The sequence below is a fragment of the Pinus tabuliformis genome, chromosome J, assembly GCF_031772625.1.
Source record: "Pinus tabuliformis cultivar Carrire ecotype Pingquan chromosome J, CPIR1, whole genome shotgun sequence".
NCBI classification, from domain to species: Eukaryota; Viridiplantae; Streptophyta; class Pinopsida; order Pinales; family Pinaceae; genus Pinus; species Pinus tabuliformis.
Window position 1 is genome coordinate 1,183,689,100 of NC_142295.1, and position 17,662 is coordinate 1,183,706,761.

Here is a 17,662-nt window from a genome sequence, read left to right on the forward strand (position 1 = left end):
TGATTATTGTAATTTCCAATAAAGCAAAGGGTGACCCACAAGGTTTGCTTACACTTTAATAAAAAGCATACTGCAATGTCAAAGTTGATTATTTTAATTTCCAATAAAGCAAAGAGTGACCCACAATGTTGGCTTATTTCTTTTATATATTTATATATATAGGGAAAAAGGTTCATTTTTAGTTGAAAGAGAGATGTTATTCCATTCCTGTAATCTTTTGTTTTGAGCAGCTCAGCATGATCAAATTAAGGGAAATATAATAATGAAATAGTGTGTAATTGTATGGTACACTTTTTCACGATGACTCAAAAGCTGAATTAATTGCTGTAAAATATCGCTGACTTTCAATATGTTGTCGCTCTGATTCATCTGTTTAAATAGTCTCAAATCTTCAAATAATTGATCCACCCACCTCAATCTCATTCATTTTAAGAAATCATTTTAAGGTAAACAGGTCGAGATTTCTTGTATTGATCAGGATTTTTCTTCTTCATTGTGGAGATAGAGAGAAAAAGGATGACCAGCAGGCCTCCAGAGTTACGCACCAGGATAAAACTCATATCCTGCACTGTGATCTTGCTCTTGTATTTTGCGTCACTTATGGGGTTTGCAGCTTGTTCCAGCAGACACACAGGTATTAATGTTTACAACGCATACTTTGTAGTATTAATGTTTAAATGCAATTTAATGGGTTTCCATAGGGTTGAGCATATAGTTCTGGGTTTCGTTTTTCTTCAGGGAAAGAGACAATTTTAGTTCCAGAGAAGATGGATGAATATCCAGAGAAAACTCTGATTCCCATAGAACAGGTAAATAATTGTTGCAGGGCATTGGTTGCGTCTTTTTTATATTGTTGCATGGCATAAGTTGTGTGATTAAAAAATATGACATTTTCACTTCATTAGATTCGATCTCTGCATGAATCTGGATCCCATTTCTTTCGCAGAAAGAGAAAAATTCAGTCTACAGTCATCTTTTATACTATAGAAGAAGTGGAATCTTTACAGATTTGCAATTCTAAAGTTATTTTTGGAATTCACGTGTTTTTGAGAGTTAGGCTTTTACAGTTGGAATGCATATTTTTACATTTATATTTATATTTTATTTTTGTTGTCTTCTTTTTCTTAGAGTACAAAAATTAGAGGTCAATCTCTCTCTTTCTTCATTCACTTGTGAGACTTACTCTCCTTACTTTTGGTTATGTCAAAATATACAAAATCACAGTCTATCAACATAAACTCTATATGTTCTTATTGATAATTTCATCACAAATACACTGATATTCCACCTTTTTTCAGAAAGTGAAGGTCTTAAAGTATACACATAGCATTAACAAAACAACAAAATTTTCCCACTGGAGATAAGCAAGTTAACCAGAATGCATCTAAGAGAAATCAGTGCTACCAACGTTTACCAAGAAATCATGTACAAAAGCTGCAAAGAAGAATTTCCTTGCCTCCTTTGTGATGCCTCTCTTAGATAGGAGATCAACAACCTGATTTTGTTCCCTATATATATATGCTCGAGAGTAACAAGCTGGAAAGAACCCACCAGATTTTGAATACACCTCATTCAGTTTGATAGGATAGGAGGATTAAATTGAGTATAATCCTTTACCTAGTCAATAATTCCCTTTGCATCACCATGAACATGTAGAGTCTCCAATCCTTGCCATTTTGCAAAGATGACAACCCCCCATAAGGCTATAATTTCTGCCCTGCTATTTGTGCCAATTCCACCCTCCCACAAGAAATGATAATATATGTTAGGCTCTAACACAATACAAGTACCACACCCACATTTCCTTTGTAGACATGCACCATAAAAAAAACTTGCTAGAAGATATTCCCATATGTCCTTGTACCTAATATCCCTCTTGTAGGGACTTTTCTTAGTCGACCCGATTCCAGCATAGTATGCCACCGATTTAATGATAACTTCCCTGACAGTGGCCAATTTCTAATCAAACAAAAGAGAGTTCCTGCTATGCCAGATGGACCAAAAGATGTGAAAAGGAAGGGTTTTGTGTTTCTTTTGTGATTTAAAGAATGAGGATAAGCATGCCTCCAATGAATGATTTTCCCATATCGTGGTAACATTTAATGCTTTAAGAACCCCATCCCATACAGGCAAAGTGAATAAACATCTCAGCAAAAGGTGATTAACATCCTCTAACCCCTTCTTGCACATGGGACAAATATTAGGACCAATGTAACCTTGACATTGTAGGTTATGCAAGGGGAGTATTCTATCATGAAGTGCCAGCCAACAAAAGCATTTAAGTTTTTGTGGAATCTCCCATTTCCATGCATATTGGAACCACTTGTATTGATTTGGCATCGCATCCTTAAGAAGCTTGAAATATATTTCCGGGTCACTGCTTGTCCCTTCTTTTGCATCCTGTCCCAGACTATCCTATCCTTTTGGTAAGAGATATAAATACCTGCAGTGCATAATTGAGATAGATATTCCTCCCATCTACAACAAGATTCCCTTGTAATCCCAAGTCAACTGCCTTGTGCCATGATTGGAAAATGGAGCCATTATTATGAACAAAATGTATTTGGTTAAGATAGAAAATAGCTTTGTCATGTAGAAAGCTAAGAAGGGGAACTAATAAAGAGTGGTTTCCAAAAAATACTTTTAGAGCATCTAAACCAGTCTCAATTTGTGAGCCATCTCCAACATCCTATTGTAGCGCTATAACCATCCTCCAAATTTTTTCCTTAACTTCGTTTTGGAGCCTCCCTACCAACCATCCTTAGCATCATGTCTTGCATTGCCCAGGTACATATGCTTTCAATTGAGTTTCTTTGGCTTATCAGCTTTTGTTTGCTAACTTGTTTTCTTTTCACCTGCAAGTTGACATATCGAGACTTGGTATTTAGCTGGCCCTTGTGATCACTTGGAGAATTGCACAAAACTGGAGGGAAACCAACCTCTCTCCAGAATTGTGCAGAGTATCAAGGTAGCCTGCTACTCTCCAGAAATGTGCAGAGCAAGCAGAGTACCTTCCCCTTGAAAATTTCGTAGAGCAACCTATCACTGGGCTTGCTCTCAAAATTTTACAGTTCTAGCTAGCAGCCTTAGCTTCAGCCTAGAAATTGCACAGAGCAAGCAAACAACATTCCCCTTCAAAATTTTGTAGAGCAACCTATCATTGGGCTTTCTCTCAAAATTTTTCAGTTCTAGTTGGCAGCCTTAGCTTCAGCCTAGAAATTTTACAGAGCTTGACGGGCAGCCAGAGACACTCAACTTAGAAACTGCACATAAGTAACTCCAGGGCTTGTAGTTTGTTGATGTGCTCCCAAGTTGACCAAGCCCCTCTAGGACTGAGAAATCTTTCTTTGCATCCATGGGAAATTTTTTCCCGGAAAAATAAAAAAAGCATCCCTAGATTTTAGGGATCTATCTTTAGTAGCTAGCGGTTACATGCAAAACCGTTTAAGAAACCTCCTACCAAGTGTCGCTTTTTCCTAAAATTTTGGCATGCATGTCATAAGCCTCGATCTTGTCAAAAATATTTATTCTTCACTTTAGAGCTCATTCTTTACTTCGATCTTGGAGCTTTGGCATTCCCCATCGCATCTAAGAACCTTTGGCACACTCAGCTCAACTTTTTCCGGGTAAGTCTGCTTTTCATGTCTTTTGCTGCTTTTCTGTCGCTTGTTGTATTTTGGTTTTTGTGAGTGCTATTTTCTTGGTTTTGTTGAATGCTTGCTGTCGTTTTAACGCATGTTATCTTGTAGAAGCACTGTTTCAATTTTTCCATTGCATCTCCTTGCTCTTGCATGCATGACACTGTTTCTGCACTAACGGTCGCCGTTGCGGCGACTTGCTTCACGCGCTTAGTTGTTTTTTTTCGTTTTACTGAATCTTGCACTCACTAATTTCATGCATGTTCATTCACTAATGTCTGCACCAGTTTCACACATGCATTCAGTCCATACTATTTTCAGACGCCCGTCGGCGAGTTTGAGTTGCGTTGGCCCAGACCTTGCCTTGCCAAACTTGCACTGTGCATTTCTAGGACGGAAGGCCTTGTCTTGCTCCCAGAAATTACGCAGAGCTTGCCTCACACTGGCCTCCCAGGCTTGCTTTGCTCAATTCTGAGAGGAAGTGCCTCAGTTGGCCCTCGGAATAACGCAATGCAGTTTTCCCGGGTTGCAGTCATGCTAACTGAAGTTGTGCATTGCGCAGTTTCAGTCCTCAGCAAGCCAAGCTGGGCTATGCTTTGCATAGTTTCAATAGTCAGTCAACTCATTGACAGTTCAGACTGTGTTTTGCGTAGTTCTGGCAGTCAGTCTCCCAACCTCCCAGTGAAAATTGTGCAAATCCTCTAGTCAGTCACCCAGGTGTGTTACATGTTAGTCCTCAAGTTTCTTTTGGTTTTCAAATGAAATTATGCTTGCTATAAGTGTTTCTCTGTCTTTAGGTATCATAGGTGCTTAGCAGTCTCTCAGTATAGGTACAATGGATTCCAAGAGAGCAGGGTCAAAGGACACCATTGAGAGAGCAGCTGGATATGCAGTTGAGCAAGTGTCTATGAGATTGTCCATCTATGAAGACACTAAGATGTTCATAGACAAGGAGATCAAGATTAAATGGTAGGACTTCAATTACATCTTTTCAGGTACCTTCAAGGAGAATATGGAGGACCGCAAAGTCTATGTCAACATACACAAGTTTGTATTGTACCACATTACATGTAGGTATCCCGCGTTTCCATGCGCGGACATGATCCACTGGATTGTCTCACATATTGATCCAAAGACAATGGTTTTGAGTAGTGCGAGTGGAACAAAGCTTGCTACCTTTAGGGAAAATGACTTTCAGGAGATGTATCACTTGCCCTAGCCAATGGTCACAATGGCTGCACCCTTCACCAGACGCAACAATAGTACGAACTCAAGAGTTATCGTGAAGGGTTGGGTGAGAGAACCATCTAAGTTCATGACAACACCCAACCAGGTATACAAGACGAAGATACTGTGGAAGGCTTATTAGTTCTTGGTCATCTTCTCATGCCACTTATACGGTCAAGAGAGTACAGAGACCTTCCCTAGAGTTGGGTGATTGTGTTGGATCAGCTGGCAAACGAAGGAATACATTTCAATTGATCTAACATGTTGGACCTCCAATTGAAGGGACAAGTAACATATGCCTGACATCTACCCAAAGGTCAACAAGCAAAGCTATTCATGTTCACTTACATACTTGATGCAATATGTGCCCATTAGTAGTTCCCTGGCTTGGGGTTGGGCATGGACACCTTCAAAAACGTTTGTGCACACCTATTGCAAGTTGTTCTCTGAATGCAGCTTCCACGGAGTTATAATACAACTATCAGACCACTTCGTCACTCCGGTGTACAAGATGATCTTTGAACAGGATCCACCGTGCATGTCACATGCGATGATGGAGGCATTGGTTAACATAGTAGATTGGTATGACTCACCCCTTGACACCTTCAATCGGATACACAACGTGGAGAAGGCTCCGCATCTTTTACCAATGTTTTTCATGGATAAGCTGGTCATGCAAGAGGTTGCATACCACATCTCGACGGGGTTGTCAGCAAGATTTCATAAGAAGAAGAAGGCACCTTGACCCACTCTTCCTTTGCGGATTGGGTTGTATGAGATCTGGAATCTCAAGCATGCTGAGGCCGAGTTGGAGGAATTCAAGAGATTCACCTTTGGCACTAGAAGTTTCAATCCATATGACCTGCATCGCTTAGTGGAAGACCACTTACAAGAGTGTATCATCCTTCAATCCACGAGGCGTTTCATTGGCTTGAGGAAGACCCATGGAGATACTGCTATAAATTCTTAAGGCTCAATGAACCAGTCATAATGGTTGTAGAGTGGTTATCAACGCAGAAGGCAGCAACATCTCAGAGAGCAACAACATCAACACCAACAGACCTCTGCTTGAAAAAGGCAAGAGGAAGGTTGCCGATAGCGCAAAGGTGGAGAAAAGATACAAGTTCAAAGAAGATCCACTTGTGTTAAGAGAAAATTTGGAGATTGAGGCAAAAAGGCGACAACGCGACAAAAGGATAGCGCAAAGACAAAGGGAGAAGCAGAAGCTGGAGGAGGCAGAAAATGAGTTGCAAGAGTTGAAGCAACAACTAAGGGAAGAACAAGAGTTGCGTAGAAGAGAGAAGGAAGCGCAATTGGAACAAGAATAACAGGAGGTGCAACATGCACACATTGATGAAACTCCACCCATACAGGTTATTGATTCATTCGAATAGATGGTAGATAGTAGACAGGGTGAACAGTTGTAGGAGAAGGACTTTGCTCAAGAGATTGAACAGATGGAAACGGATGTGGTTCAGCCTAAGCTAGATCACAACATTGACCTCATGCTTAAGGACCAAGAGGTCACCCCATCGAATTCACGAGATCCAGGAGCAAAGAAAGTCCCAAGCGATCAAGGAGACATTGAAATCCTTGAGGACAATCCGGAAGCATATGTGCACAACATATCCTTTGACGAGTCACAACACATAGTTGTGCATATAGAAATTTCACCGTAGATCACTTGATAATGCAATATACTAAAGAAAAATACTTGATCTATTTCTACAAACAAACTTGCAAAAGCTTAATCGATTTTGAGCAAGATCAAATAGAACACATATAACAGAGAATGAGAAATCAATCACACATGAACACAAAAGAATACTCTGGGAAAAGCCTCTGCTAAAAACCCCAATCTCTGTATTATCATACAAGTGGAAATATCTTCGGATTACACAAAGCTTTAGCTCACAAGCTATCCAACTCTCAGTAAAATCCCTCAATGCTGCTCATAGACAAAATAGACAACACATATGCCTTCCTTCAATCCTCCAAGCCTCCTGTTTCCTTGCACAGTTTCTCTTGGGTCCTCAAGTTGCCACCTCTGTGTAATTACCTCACACACTGCTCACCAAACTCAGAAATAACTGCACAATCCTCAAGGAAATAATTCCTTATGCATGCAAGAGATATCCTCATGGGAATATTCCTGCAACTGATAGTACACTATCCCATCCTTTGATCTCAACTGGGTCTCTATCTGAACTAACATGCATGAGTTATTTATGAGAGAATATTCAGTTATCTGAAGTACACTAGTTGCATGCATGCATGCATTAACTAATTGAACTCACAATCAGTTCCACAAACTGTTGGAACTAATCTAACTGGACTTAACTTAGTTAACTGAGCTAACTAATTACAACTCAGTTAACTGATCTCCTTAATTAAGGGATAACTTCCTCAATCAAAGGGATAACTGTTGCATGTCTTCACATAGACTTCATGTTTGATTTTATAACTAATTAACTCAATATGAATTAATTAATTATTTTACAAACAACTGCTGAGCTCAAATTCGAATTTTAATTCACAATTTCAATTTAGGGACTAATTAAAATTGGAATGTATCCTGAAATGCTATTTATAGCAATGCTATTTTTAGCACTTATATATTTAGCATTTCTTGTTGCTATTTTCAACACTCCCTCTCAACAAAAAAGGGATTATCTGTCACCCCGATCTTGTCTCTGTGGAACTTGAATTTACCCTTCTGACAATGCCTTAGTCAAAATATCTGCATCTTGCTCCTTGGTCGAAACATACTGCAAAAACATGATCCTCTTCACCACAAAGTCTCGAAGATGATGATACCGGATATCGATGTTCTTGGACCTATCATGAAATACTGGATTCTCAGAGAGTTTGATACAACTCTGATTATCGCAATAGATCACAGTTGGATCCATCCTCTGATCAAGCAATCCAACCAGAATTTTCCACATCCAAATGGCCTCACATGCTGCTTGATTGGCAACCATGTATTCAACCTCTGCTAAGCTAAGTGCAACTGACCTCTGTTTCCTGCTGTACCAAGAAACTACAGCTGAACCAAGGTTGAAAATTCCTCTTGAAGTGCTCTTCCTATCTAATGGAATCCCTGCCCAATATGCATATGTGAAGCCCAGAAGCTTCACGCCCTCTGTCCGTCTATACCATAATCCATACAGAGATGTGCCTCTGAGATATCTCAGCACATGCTTAGCTGCCTTCCAAAACAACTTGGTAGGCTGAACCATAGCTTTACTCAGCTGGTTCACCGCAAAGCACAAATTTGGTCGTGTGTTCACTAAATACATCAATGAACCCACAAGCTGTTGATACACAGTAGCAACTACTACCTGACCTAAAGTAGCATCCTCCATCCTCCAGTTACTTGCTAGAGGAGTCTCCATGGGCTTGCACTTCTCCATGTGGAATCTCCTAAGTATCTCATTGACATACTTGCCTTGAGACACAAACACTTCCCCATCCTTCTGCCACACTTCCATGCCTAGAAAGTAGTGCATGAGACCCATGTCTTTCATCTCGAACTCTCTTACAAGGTACTCCTTGCAAGACTTCATCAACTGATCATCACCTGTCAATGTCAAATCATCAACATAAAGAATAATGATCAATGGCTTACCTTCTACCATGATGTGGTATAGGTTCGCATCTGCTTCACTCTTGGTGAAGCCCAGCCTGGTGAAATAGTTGTCGATCCTAGTGTCCAAGCACGAGGTGCTTGCTTTAGCATGTACAAAGCTCTCTTGAGTCGCCCACATGTGACTCATGATCGAAGGTCTCAAATCCTTCCGGCTGCTCTATGTACACCTCTTCCTCAATTTTTCCATTGAGGAACGCAGTCTTCACATCCATCTGATGGCTTCCAACCCATCTGTGCTGATAGTGCCAACATCAATCTGATAGATGAGTACCTTGTTACAAGAGCCAAAGTATCATCATAGTCGATCCCCTCGACCTGTGAGAAACCACAACCAACAAACCTTACCTTATGTTTCTCCACACTACCATCAGTTGCTTGCTTTACATTGTAAAGCCATCGGGAACTCACCACTGACTTGTTCTCTGGTCTTGGAACAACATCCCAAACACTATTCCAAACTATGGAGTCATACTCCTCCACCATAGCATCAACCCAAACTAGTTGCTGCACTGCTTCCTCAAAGGAAGATGGTTCAGTCTCTATACATTCCCCAACCAGGGCCATGTAACCAGTGTACCGCTCAGGTGACCTCCTCTGTCTGTGCTGAGAAGATGGTTGTCCCACATTCTCTCTTGCATCCATCAAAAATTTGTCAGCTTCCCTTGAGCATTTCCGCCCATCTCTGGAAGACTCTGCATGAGTGGATGTCTCCACTCCTGGATCCTCTGCATGCAGCTGCTCCACATCAGTCTGAGGCTCCTCCTCCTTAGGAACCAAAAGTTCCTCCTCTGCATGCAACTTGAGCTCCCTCTCAAGGGAAACTCGCATGGCCTTCTGCTCGTCGAACTTTAGATCTCTGCGTACCACTGTCCTCTGACTGGTAGGCAAGAACACCCGATAGTTGTGGGGTGTATCAGTGTACCCCACAAGTATCCCCAACTCAACTGTTGGCTCTAGCTTCTTCCGGGCATCTTTGGTCACATGGAAAAATACCGATGAGCCAAAGATCCTGAAGTGACTCACATCTGGTCTCTTCTCGGAGAAAGCCTCCTCTGGTGTCTTCATCCCCAGTATACGATGCAGGCTTCTATTCTGCAAGTATACTGCTGTATTGCATGCCTTAGCCCACAAATGAAGTGGTAGGCAGCTGCTCCCACAATTGTTCTGTTATTCCTTTCGGCCACCCCATTCTACTGTGGGTTATGGGGTGCCGTCAAATCTCGTTTAATTCCTTCTGCTGCACAGAAGTCCTTAAACTGTTGAGAGACATACTCTCCACTATTGTCGCTTCACAAGGTCCTTATCTTCTTTCCTGATTCTTTCTCAAACAAGGCTTTGAACTCACAAAACCTTGAGAAGGTTTGATCCTTATTTTGCATGAAATAGATCCAACATCTACGAGAAAAAACATCAATGAAAATAACATAGTACATTTGTTTAGCAGTGGAGGCTATCGGTAATGGTCCACACACATCTATATGAACTCGCTCCAAGATTTCTCTAGCTCAACTGTTTCGATCTTGAAAGAAATATTTTGCATAATTACACAAGGTACAACCTTTTCATGTATCCACTTGCTCAAGTTTACCGTTGGGAAGTCCAATAGAAATCTGTTGCATGATCTTCAAGGCCCCATGGTGCAAGTGGCCCAATCTTCTATGCCATAGCTTGCCAATATCTTGGCTTTGCACCAACTCTGCTTTGGAGCTCAATGTAACATAATCATCTACCTCCAGATTGTAGAGATTCTTCACTCGAATCCTAACCCTCTTGGTCTATCCCGTGCCGATGTGTCTCAGGAATTCCTTTCCTTTACTGAAGACTACATCATAGCCTTTGTCTTCCAACATTGTGATGGACACCAGGTTCTTCTTCAGTCTAGGCACATACTTTACATCAGTGAGGGTGAGAGGAGCTCCATGCTCCCTCTGAAACAAAACCGTGCCTTCACTTGAAACACAGTACTTTCCATCATCACCCATCTCTATGCGCATCTGGAGGTCCTTCTCCTCCAAGGTACTAAATAAACTCTTGTCTCCGGTCATGTGGAATGAGGCTCCACTATCCAGGTACCAAACACAACCCACCATCGATGAAACCATGAATTCGATGAGGGTGAAATCCAATTCGAACTGTGAGGCTAGTGCCTCACCATCTGATCCTTTCGAGGATCCCTTCTTGGATTTCTTTTGTGGACAATTTGTTCCATAATTGCCCACCTCATGACAATTAAAGCATCGCACTTTAGATTTTTCAATCTTCTTCCCACCATGGGAAGAACTCGATTTGGAATGGGAAGCCTTCCCTTTCCCTTTCCTTGCCTTACTCGCTAAGGCTAGATTTTATTCATCATCATGTTTTGATGAAGAAACCTCTCTGGTGCTTCTCTTGATCTCCTCCTGCATTAGATCCGACCATAGCCATTCCCAATCTAGCATTTTTTCTCTTCCATTTACTAAGTCTTGGTAGCTATGTTAGCTCTTAGGAAGACCGAGGAGAGCAAGACTTACCATGTCATCATCGGATGTCATGATTCCTACACTTCCAAGCTCATCCCTGTAGGTGGTGAGTTTGTTCAGATATGTAGAGATCATGTCACCCTTTTCACACTTGATTTTCCGAAGCTTGTCTTTCAGTGCCAACTTCCTCTGATCACTGTTGTTCTGATATAGATCCTTCAATGTTTTCCACATTGAAAACAATGTCTCCTTCCCATGGAGTGTCGAGACAATGTGGTCTTGAACTGCCTCCAGAAGAATCCTCCTCGCTCTAGCCACAAATTTCTTCCATTCCGCTAATTTTTGGGCATTAGTTGCTGTTGGCTTGGGGACTTCTTGATCAATGAATTCCTTCAAATCGTTGTCCTCTAATACTGCTTCCATTGGATCCTTCCAAGCTATATAATTCGAGCTGCCATCCAGGGCATACTCGAGTCTCAAACCGTTGAACGCCATTGGTGAAATTTGAGATGTGATAAGAATTAGATTTATATAATCAAGAACTTCAACCTTCGAACTTCTCCCTTCTTTGTATACTGTTCTCCGCTTTGATCACCTTTGCTATGATACCATGTAGAAATTCTCACTGTAGATCACCTGATAATGCAATATACTTAAGCAAAATACTTGATCTACTTCTACAAACAAACTTGCGGAATCTTAATCGATTTTGAGCAAGATCAAATAGAACACATATAATAAAGAATGAGAAATAAATCACACATGAACACAAAAGAATACTCTGGGGAAAGCCTCAGCTAAAAACCCCGATCTCTATATTATCATACAAGTGGAAATATATTCGGATTACACAAAGCTTTAGCTCACAAGCTATCCAGCTCTCAGTACAATCCATCAATGCTGCTCATAGACAGAATAGACAACACATATGCCTTCCTTCAGTCCTCCAAGCCTCCTATTTCCTTGTGCAGTTTCTCCTGGGTTCTCAAGCTGCCACCTGTGTGTAATTACCTCACACACTGCTCACCAAACTTAGAAATAACTGCGCAATCCTCAAGGAAAGAATTCCTTCTGCATGCAAGAGATATCCTCATGGAAATATTCCTGCAACTGATAGTACACTATCCCATCCTTTGATATCAAGTGGGTCTCTATCTGAATTGACATGCATGAGTTATTTATGAGAGAATATTCAGTTATCTGAAATACACTAGTTGCATGCATGCATGCATTGACTAACTGAACTCACAATTAGTTCCACAAACTATTGGAACTAATCTAACTGGAATTAACTCAGTTAACTGAGCTAACTAATTACAACTCAAAGTACAACTCATCCTGATCTCCTTAATTAAGGGATAACTTCCTCAATCAAAGGGATAATTGTTGCATGTCTTCACATAGACTTCATGTTTGATTTTCTCTAACTAATTAACGCAAGATGAGTTAATTAATTATTTTACAAACAACTACTAAGATCAAATTCAAATTTAATTCACAATTTTAATTTAGGGACTAATTAAAATTGGAATGTATCCCGAAATGCTGTTTATAGAAATGCTATTTTTAGCACTTCTATATTTAGCATTTCTTGTTGCTATTTTCAATAGTCTAGTCACACAGAGTGCCCATTCCGGATGTCCATGTATATCTTGTGTAGTTTGAAGAACAAGTGATCGTGTCTGATGTGCACAAACATCCAATTGCATTGGCAGATGGTACAAAGGCATATGCCGAAGCCACCATCTCAAGTGTTAGATTCTTGATAGCTGAGTATGAGTGCATGGCTAAGGAGCTACAAGCGGCCAATCATGGAGAAGAGAAAGCTACAACATCTGCTAGAGAAGAGTTGAAGAAAGCAATACTTGGTGAAGTATCATCTCTCGAGACAGTCATGCAGAAGCTATACTTCAGGTTCGTCATTATGCATAAGTCAGTTGCCCATCTTAATTGTTGGCATCAATGCTATTTTAGGAGAGCATGCATCTTCTCAGACATACACACTGATGTCGATCACAAGCAGATATGGACAATGAGGTACAAGGGAGCTCCATTGTACTTGCCAAAGATGATGAAGCCAAAGGTAGTGGAGTTGAAGGCACACATCCAGAGTCAGATACAGAACTATGAGGAACTCCCGCAGCTCATCACCATCTTACAAGCTTCACATGTACGAGTGTTCAAGAGCATGGATGTGATTGTGTGCACGCATGCGATCCCATCCATTGGCACACTCACCGAGGTGAAAGTAAAGAACCAAGTCCGATTGGCACTGGACATGTACTTTGAGAAATTGATGTGCATAGCCACCAACGTAGACTTGCAGATGAGTGCAGACACTATGCACCAGTATGTCGCTGGTCCGACTGCACTCAATACCATGATGCACATGTCATCTGAAGAGTTGGACAGAGGTGCCAAATTGATGTGCCCATATGCAACAGAGGCAAGAGTTTGCTTTCAGAAGGATGTCACCACAGAGTACGCGGACACCATAACATACTACCAAGCTTGGCATCAGTTCATTACCATCGATCACCAAGAGGATGTCGATGAGTTAGTCTTCCCATAACTGTCCAAGTCTTAGTGATGTCTTCCATGACCTTAATAAAGCCCATTTTTGTCTCACATGGGTACATGTGCAGAATGTATTGTAAACATGTTGTAAAGTGAAAGACCTAGTGTCAATAGTAGAATGTAAACAATCATGTGTAAGTTGAAGAGTCATGAGGGTAGGTGAAGAGTCAAAAAGGGGAATGTCAAGGGTCACCCCACCCTTTGCTATATATAGAACCTCATAACTCATTGTACAGGCTTTTGGGAGCCATGCTTCTGATAGGTATAACTTAGAGAAGGATTGGAGTGTATTGTAACGAGCCTTGCCTTCTCCATAGTTCAGAGCTAGTACATCTCTTTGGAGGAGCAGGCAACAATGACTGTAATGTTCCTCTATCAGGGCTAGTGGTTGTCATGGTTGTATGTATGATTGGACCTTTCACTCTTTTAATATAACAGAGCCAGCACGTTTCATGCATATATTATTATTGTAGGTTGGCTATCATGGTTACTTTAATGATGTATGTAGCTATAATTTATGCATGTATGTATCGAATATTCCATATGTGTTTGTATGAATCTTATCGAAGCGTTTTGTTGGTATAACTCATTACTTTGGATCGTCGGCTATCCTGCTTTCCATCTCATGTTGTCTTTCTAATCGTGTGTTCTCTTGCAAGCTGCGTGTTATCACAGGCTTCTAAGGGGCACACTCTTCTCCCCTTCCATGTGTTAGAGCTTGCCATGCATCTTCCTTGGCTTGCTGCAAGGTCACACCCTTGCTTCCAACAAGGACATCTTAATTACCTCTGCGTGTAACTGCAGTCAAGGCGATACAGTACTACCCACTGCTGGGACTCCTACTCCAAACGGTCTGAGGTCTAGTTGGGACTTCTTACTGGGGAGATCCCTTGACATGTTGGTGGGTCCAACACTGTCAACATTTCTGGCACTAGAAGGAGGGCCAGATGACAAGCAGAGTCCTCACATCCTATTTTGAATCTTCACACGTCTATCATGGCTATTGTTATAGTAAATTGCCCGCAATGTTTGTCCAACGAACATCCCTTTGAAGTCGAGAGGGAGTTCTATGATCGCTTGTGGGAACTCATATATGATGGTGAAGGCGAAGTGGCCTGGCCTAAGCACTTAGATGACTTCCATGCATTCATAGAGAATGTTGAAGGTTTTGATGAAGTAGAGGTCAGTATGCTTCTTGCACACACACTTCGTGAATACACATCGCTATGGTGCCGCGAGATGCCTCCTAATTATGTGCACTCATTCAAGCAGTTCAATGATATAATCGAATATGTTTTTCATCATTTTTATCTTGAAGCAATTGATAAGAAAATGTTAAAACAATGGAAGGACCCTTATGAATCGCTAATGGAATTTTGGGTGCGCTTCCATCTACTTTCTTTTGAATCTCCAAAAAGTTAGATGAAATTCCAATATCTTATGGATAGATATGAGTATGTCTATCACAAATCACTCCGTCTCAAAGTGAAGAAAAAGCTCAAACCCGGCTCAACATACTTTGGTGATGGAGCTGTGCAATCACAAGCGGACACAGTCACTGAAACAAGTGACTGTCTACCTTCCCCTCATCAAACAACTCCACCCCCACAGAGTGACGTGGGAAAGCGTGCACATAAGACTATTCAACTGCTACATTCTCCCGCCATCACTACTCTCAATTTCTGCGCATATTTGGTTGGGAATCCCATGGGTTTTCATATGCACTTGTTACCTCAACCTCCATCTCCGCGTTCTGCTGATCCTCTGGATTATACTGTCTTGTGTTCTTCCATTCCAGACTCTATGCCTATTGTGAATTAGGATCAAGCTATTGACGGAGTTGGTGTTGCACAACCAAGCTGCGCTGTCATTTACAATGAGTATGACTGGGAATCTAAGCATGAAACCATGGTGAAGGATGACCTCCTTCTATCCGCACCTCCTCCACTTTTTCCTGACATATTTGGTGATTCTTCTATCAATGATGTCCCTTGTGTCAATCCCTCCACAGATGTATCTACTTCTGATCATTTGTGTAACACACCCGATGTCAGTCCATCATTCAACAATGAAAAGGACAAATCTTTCATTGAAAATCCACTTGATTTTTCATCTACTTTTTTCGGAATTTTAGAAGGTGAACATTCTTGCTTCTCATCTACCCCTTAGTTTAATTCATCAAATCATGAGGATGTCAATGAATTCATTAATTTTTCTGATTGGAGTTGTCGTGATCTATTTACTCCTGTATTCAATCATGATGTTGATTCAATCATTGTTGATCTCTCAAAGCCACCTATTTATGATGATCTATCTGTCGATGAAGTCGAAACCCCGTAGGCTGTCGAGGCACTTTAGCCTGAGCTGATGGTTATGTCAGGCCCTCACTGTCTTGAGGATAGTTTCACTTCTGACTAGGAAATTTTTGAACTACCTAAGGCTCCTCATCACTCATTTGTATGCCTTGAAGATCAATCCAACACACATATTGTACTTCCTCCACCCGAATCACATTATCCCATTGCTCACGCATTGGAGGAATCATACACAACAAGCACACTTGCAAGACGTAAGATGTCTCTTTTTCTCATGTTTTCTTGTCTATCACAGTCAAGAGAGTGCACATGCTTATCATCTACACCCAGTGTGTCTCAACACCATGCTAATTCCGCATGATGCTTGTCTTGCACTTTCACCCTTTTATTTTCTGTGGACGCTTTTAAACTCAAAGTGTGTTGGTCTTCATTGTTATATCTTTTATGTTCATTGTCTCACTTAACTATCCTGTTCGTGAACCATGCCTTCACAAACATGGGTCAACCAATGTGTTGGTGGCTGCATTGGAAATATCACTTCATGTGAGCAGACCCATGCATCATTAGCTTAGGAGTAGGAGTAGTGTTTGCTTTTGTCTTGTTTTCTTTTATGCATGTTTGCTTTATTTCTTTGTTTGTGTGTTTTATTGCTTGCCTACTTTTCTTACTCACTTTGCTTTCACATTTGTTTCTGTTCTTTTCTTTGTTGTTTTGTTTTCTTGTTACGTCCATAGGTTAGTTTTGCATGAAACCGTGTGCGACTCTTAAGACAAGCAGGGTAAAGTACAAGAAGACTTGTACAACTATAAACACTTGGTTATCTGTTGTCCTCTCTCTTTATGCAGAAATTGTTGTCTTCATTCAATGATACACCAACGGAAAGTATGTTTTGTTCAAAGTGAATCTTGGTGAAAACACAACACTTGCACTCTAATTAGTACCACCTACTCTAGTTAGTTGTTTTTGGGTTAACCCTTGTCAGCTCAATCAAGTAGAGTAAGGTGAGGGGGGAAATCTTAACAAGTATGTTGGAGGTATATATAACATAATTCTATGAAGGAACAACCTCTTCTGCTCTCAATAAGTTGAGATCCCTCTTCCGCCTCTGAAATAAATAAGTGCCTATGCACAGTTTCATGAAAAAAGGAAAAATTGAAATATGAAAATTGTGAAAAAATGAATAAGGTGAAAGAAGAGAAAGGAGTCCTGTGCAGAGAGGTGATATAATTAACTGCACAGGGGTACTGACTAGGTTTGTTGGCAGTGGAGTGATTATTGTGTTCCTGCATGACTCTGAAGGGGTACTGTGTAGGCATGCTGGCAGCGAAACAACACTAGAGATGAAACTTAAACTCTGTCAGTAATATTACTTGTGCACCAATATACCCACCATCCCCACTCGAAACAACTAAGCTCACTTGGCTTGGAATGTGTGCTGACCGATCAAGAGCATGACAGGTGCTAAATATTTCACTCAAGCTAGTGTGGAAACCACGATGATTAGAGAAACAAACAATACTTCCAGAGAAGTTAGACTTGATTTTCATGAAATAAGGTCCATTCAGAGAGCTGGAGTTCTACTAGTGTGTCACCAATGTTGTAGCGGCTACAACCATCCTCCAAATTTTTTTCCGTAGCTTCATTTGGAGCCTTCCTACCAACCATCCTTAACAGCATGTCTTGCAATGCCCAGGTATATATGCTTTCAGTTGAGTTTCTTTGGCTTATCAGCTTGTGTCTTCTAACTTGTTTGATTTTCACCCGCAAGCTAACATCCCAAGACTTGGTCTTCAA

General features: G+C 40.9%; 1 protein-coding gene across 1 annotated transcript in view; it reads left to right on the forward strand.

Moving 5' to 3' along the window:
* The first annotated feature begins 313 nt into the window (after positions 1-313).
* Positions 314-17,662, forward strand: part of LOC149231301 (uncharacterized) — a 41,005-nt gene continuing 23,656 nt past the window's right edge. The window contains exons 1-2 of the mRNA XM_089376264.1: positions 314-634; positions 739-809. Coding sequence (XP_089232390.1) covers positions 517-634; positions 739-809 — 189 coding nt within the window. The 5' untranslated portion in view covers positions 314-516. The remainder of the gene's footprint in view (positions 635-738; positions 810-17,662) is intronic.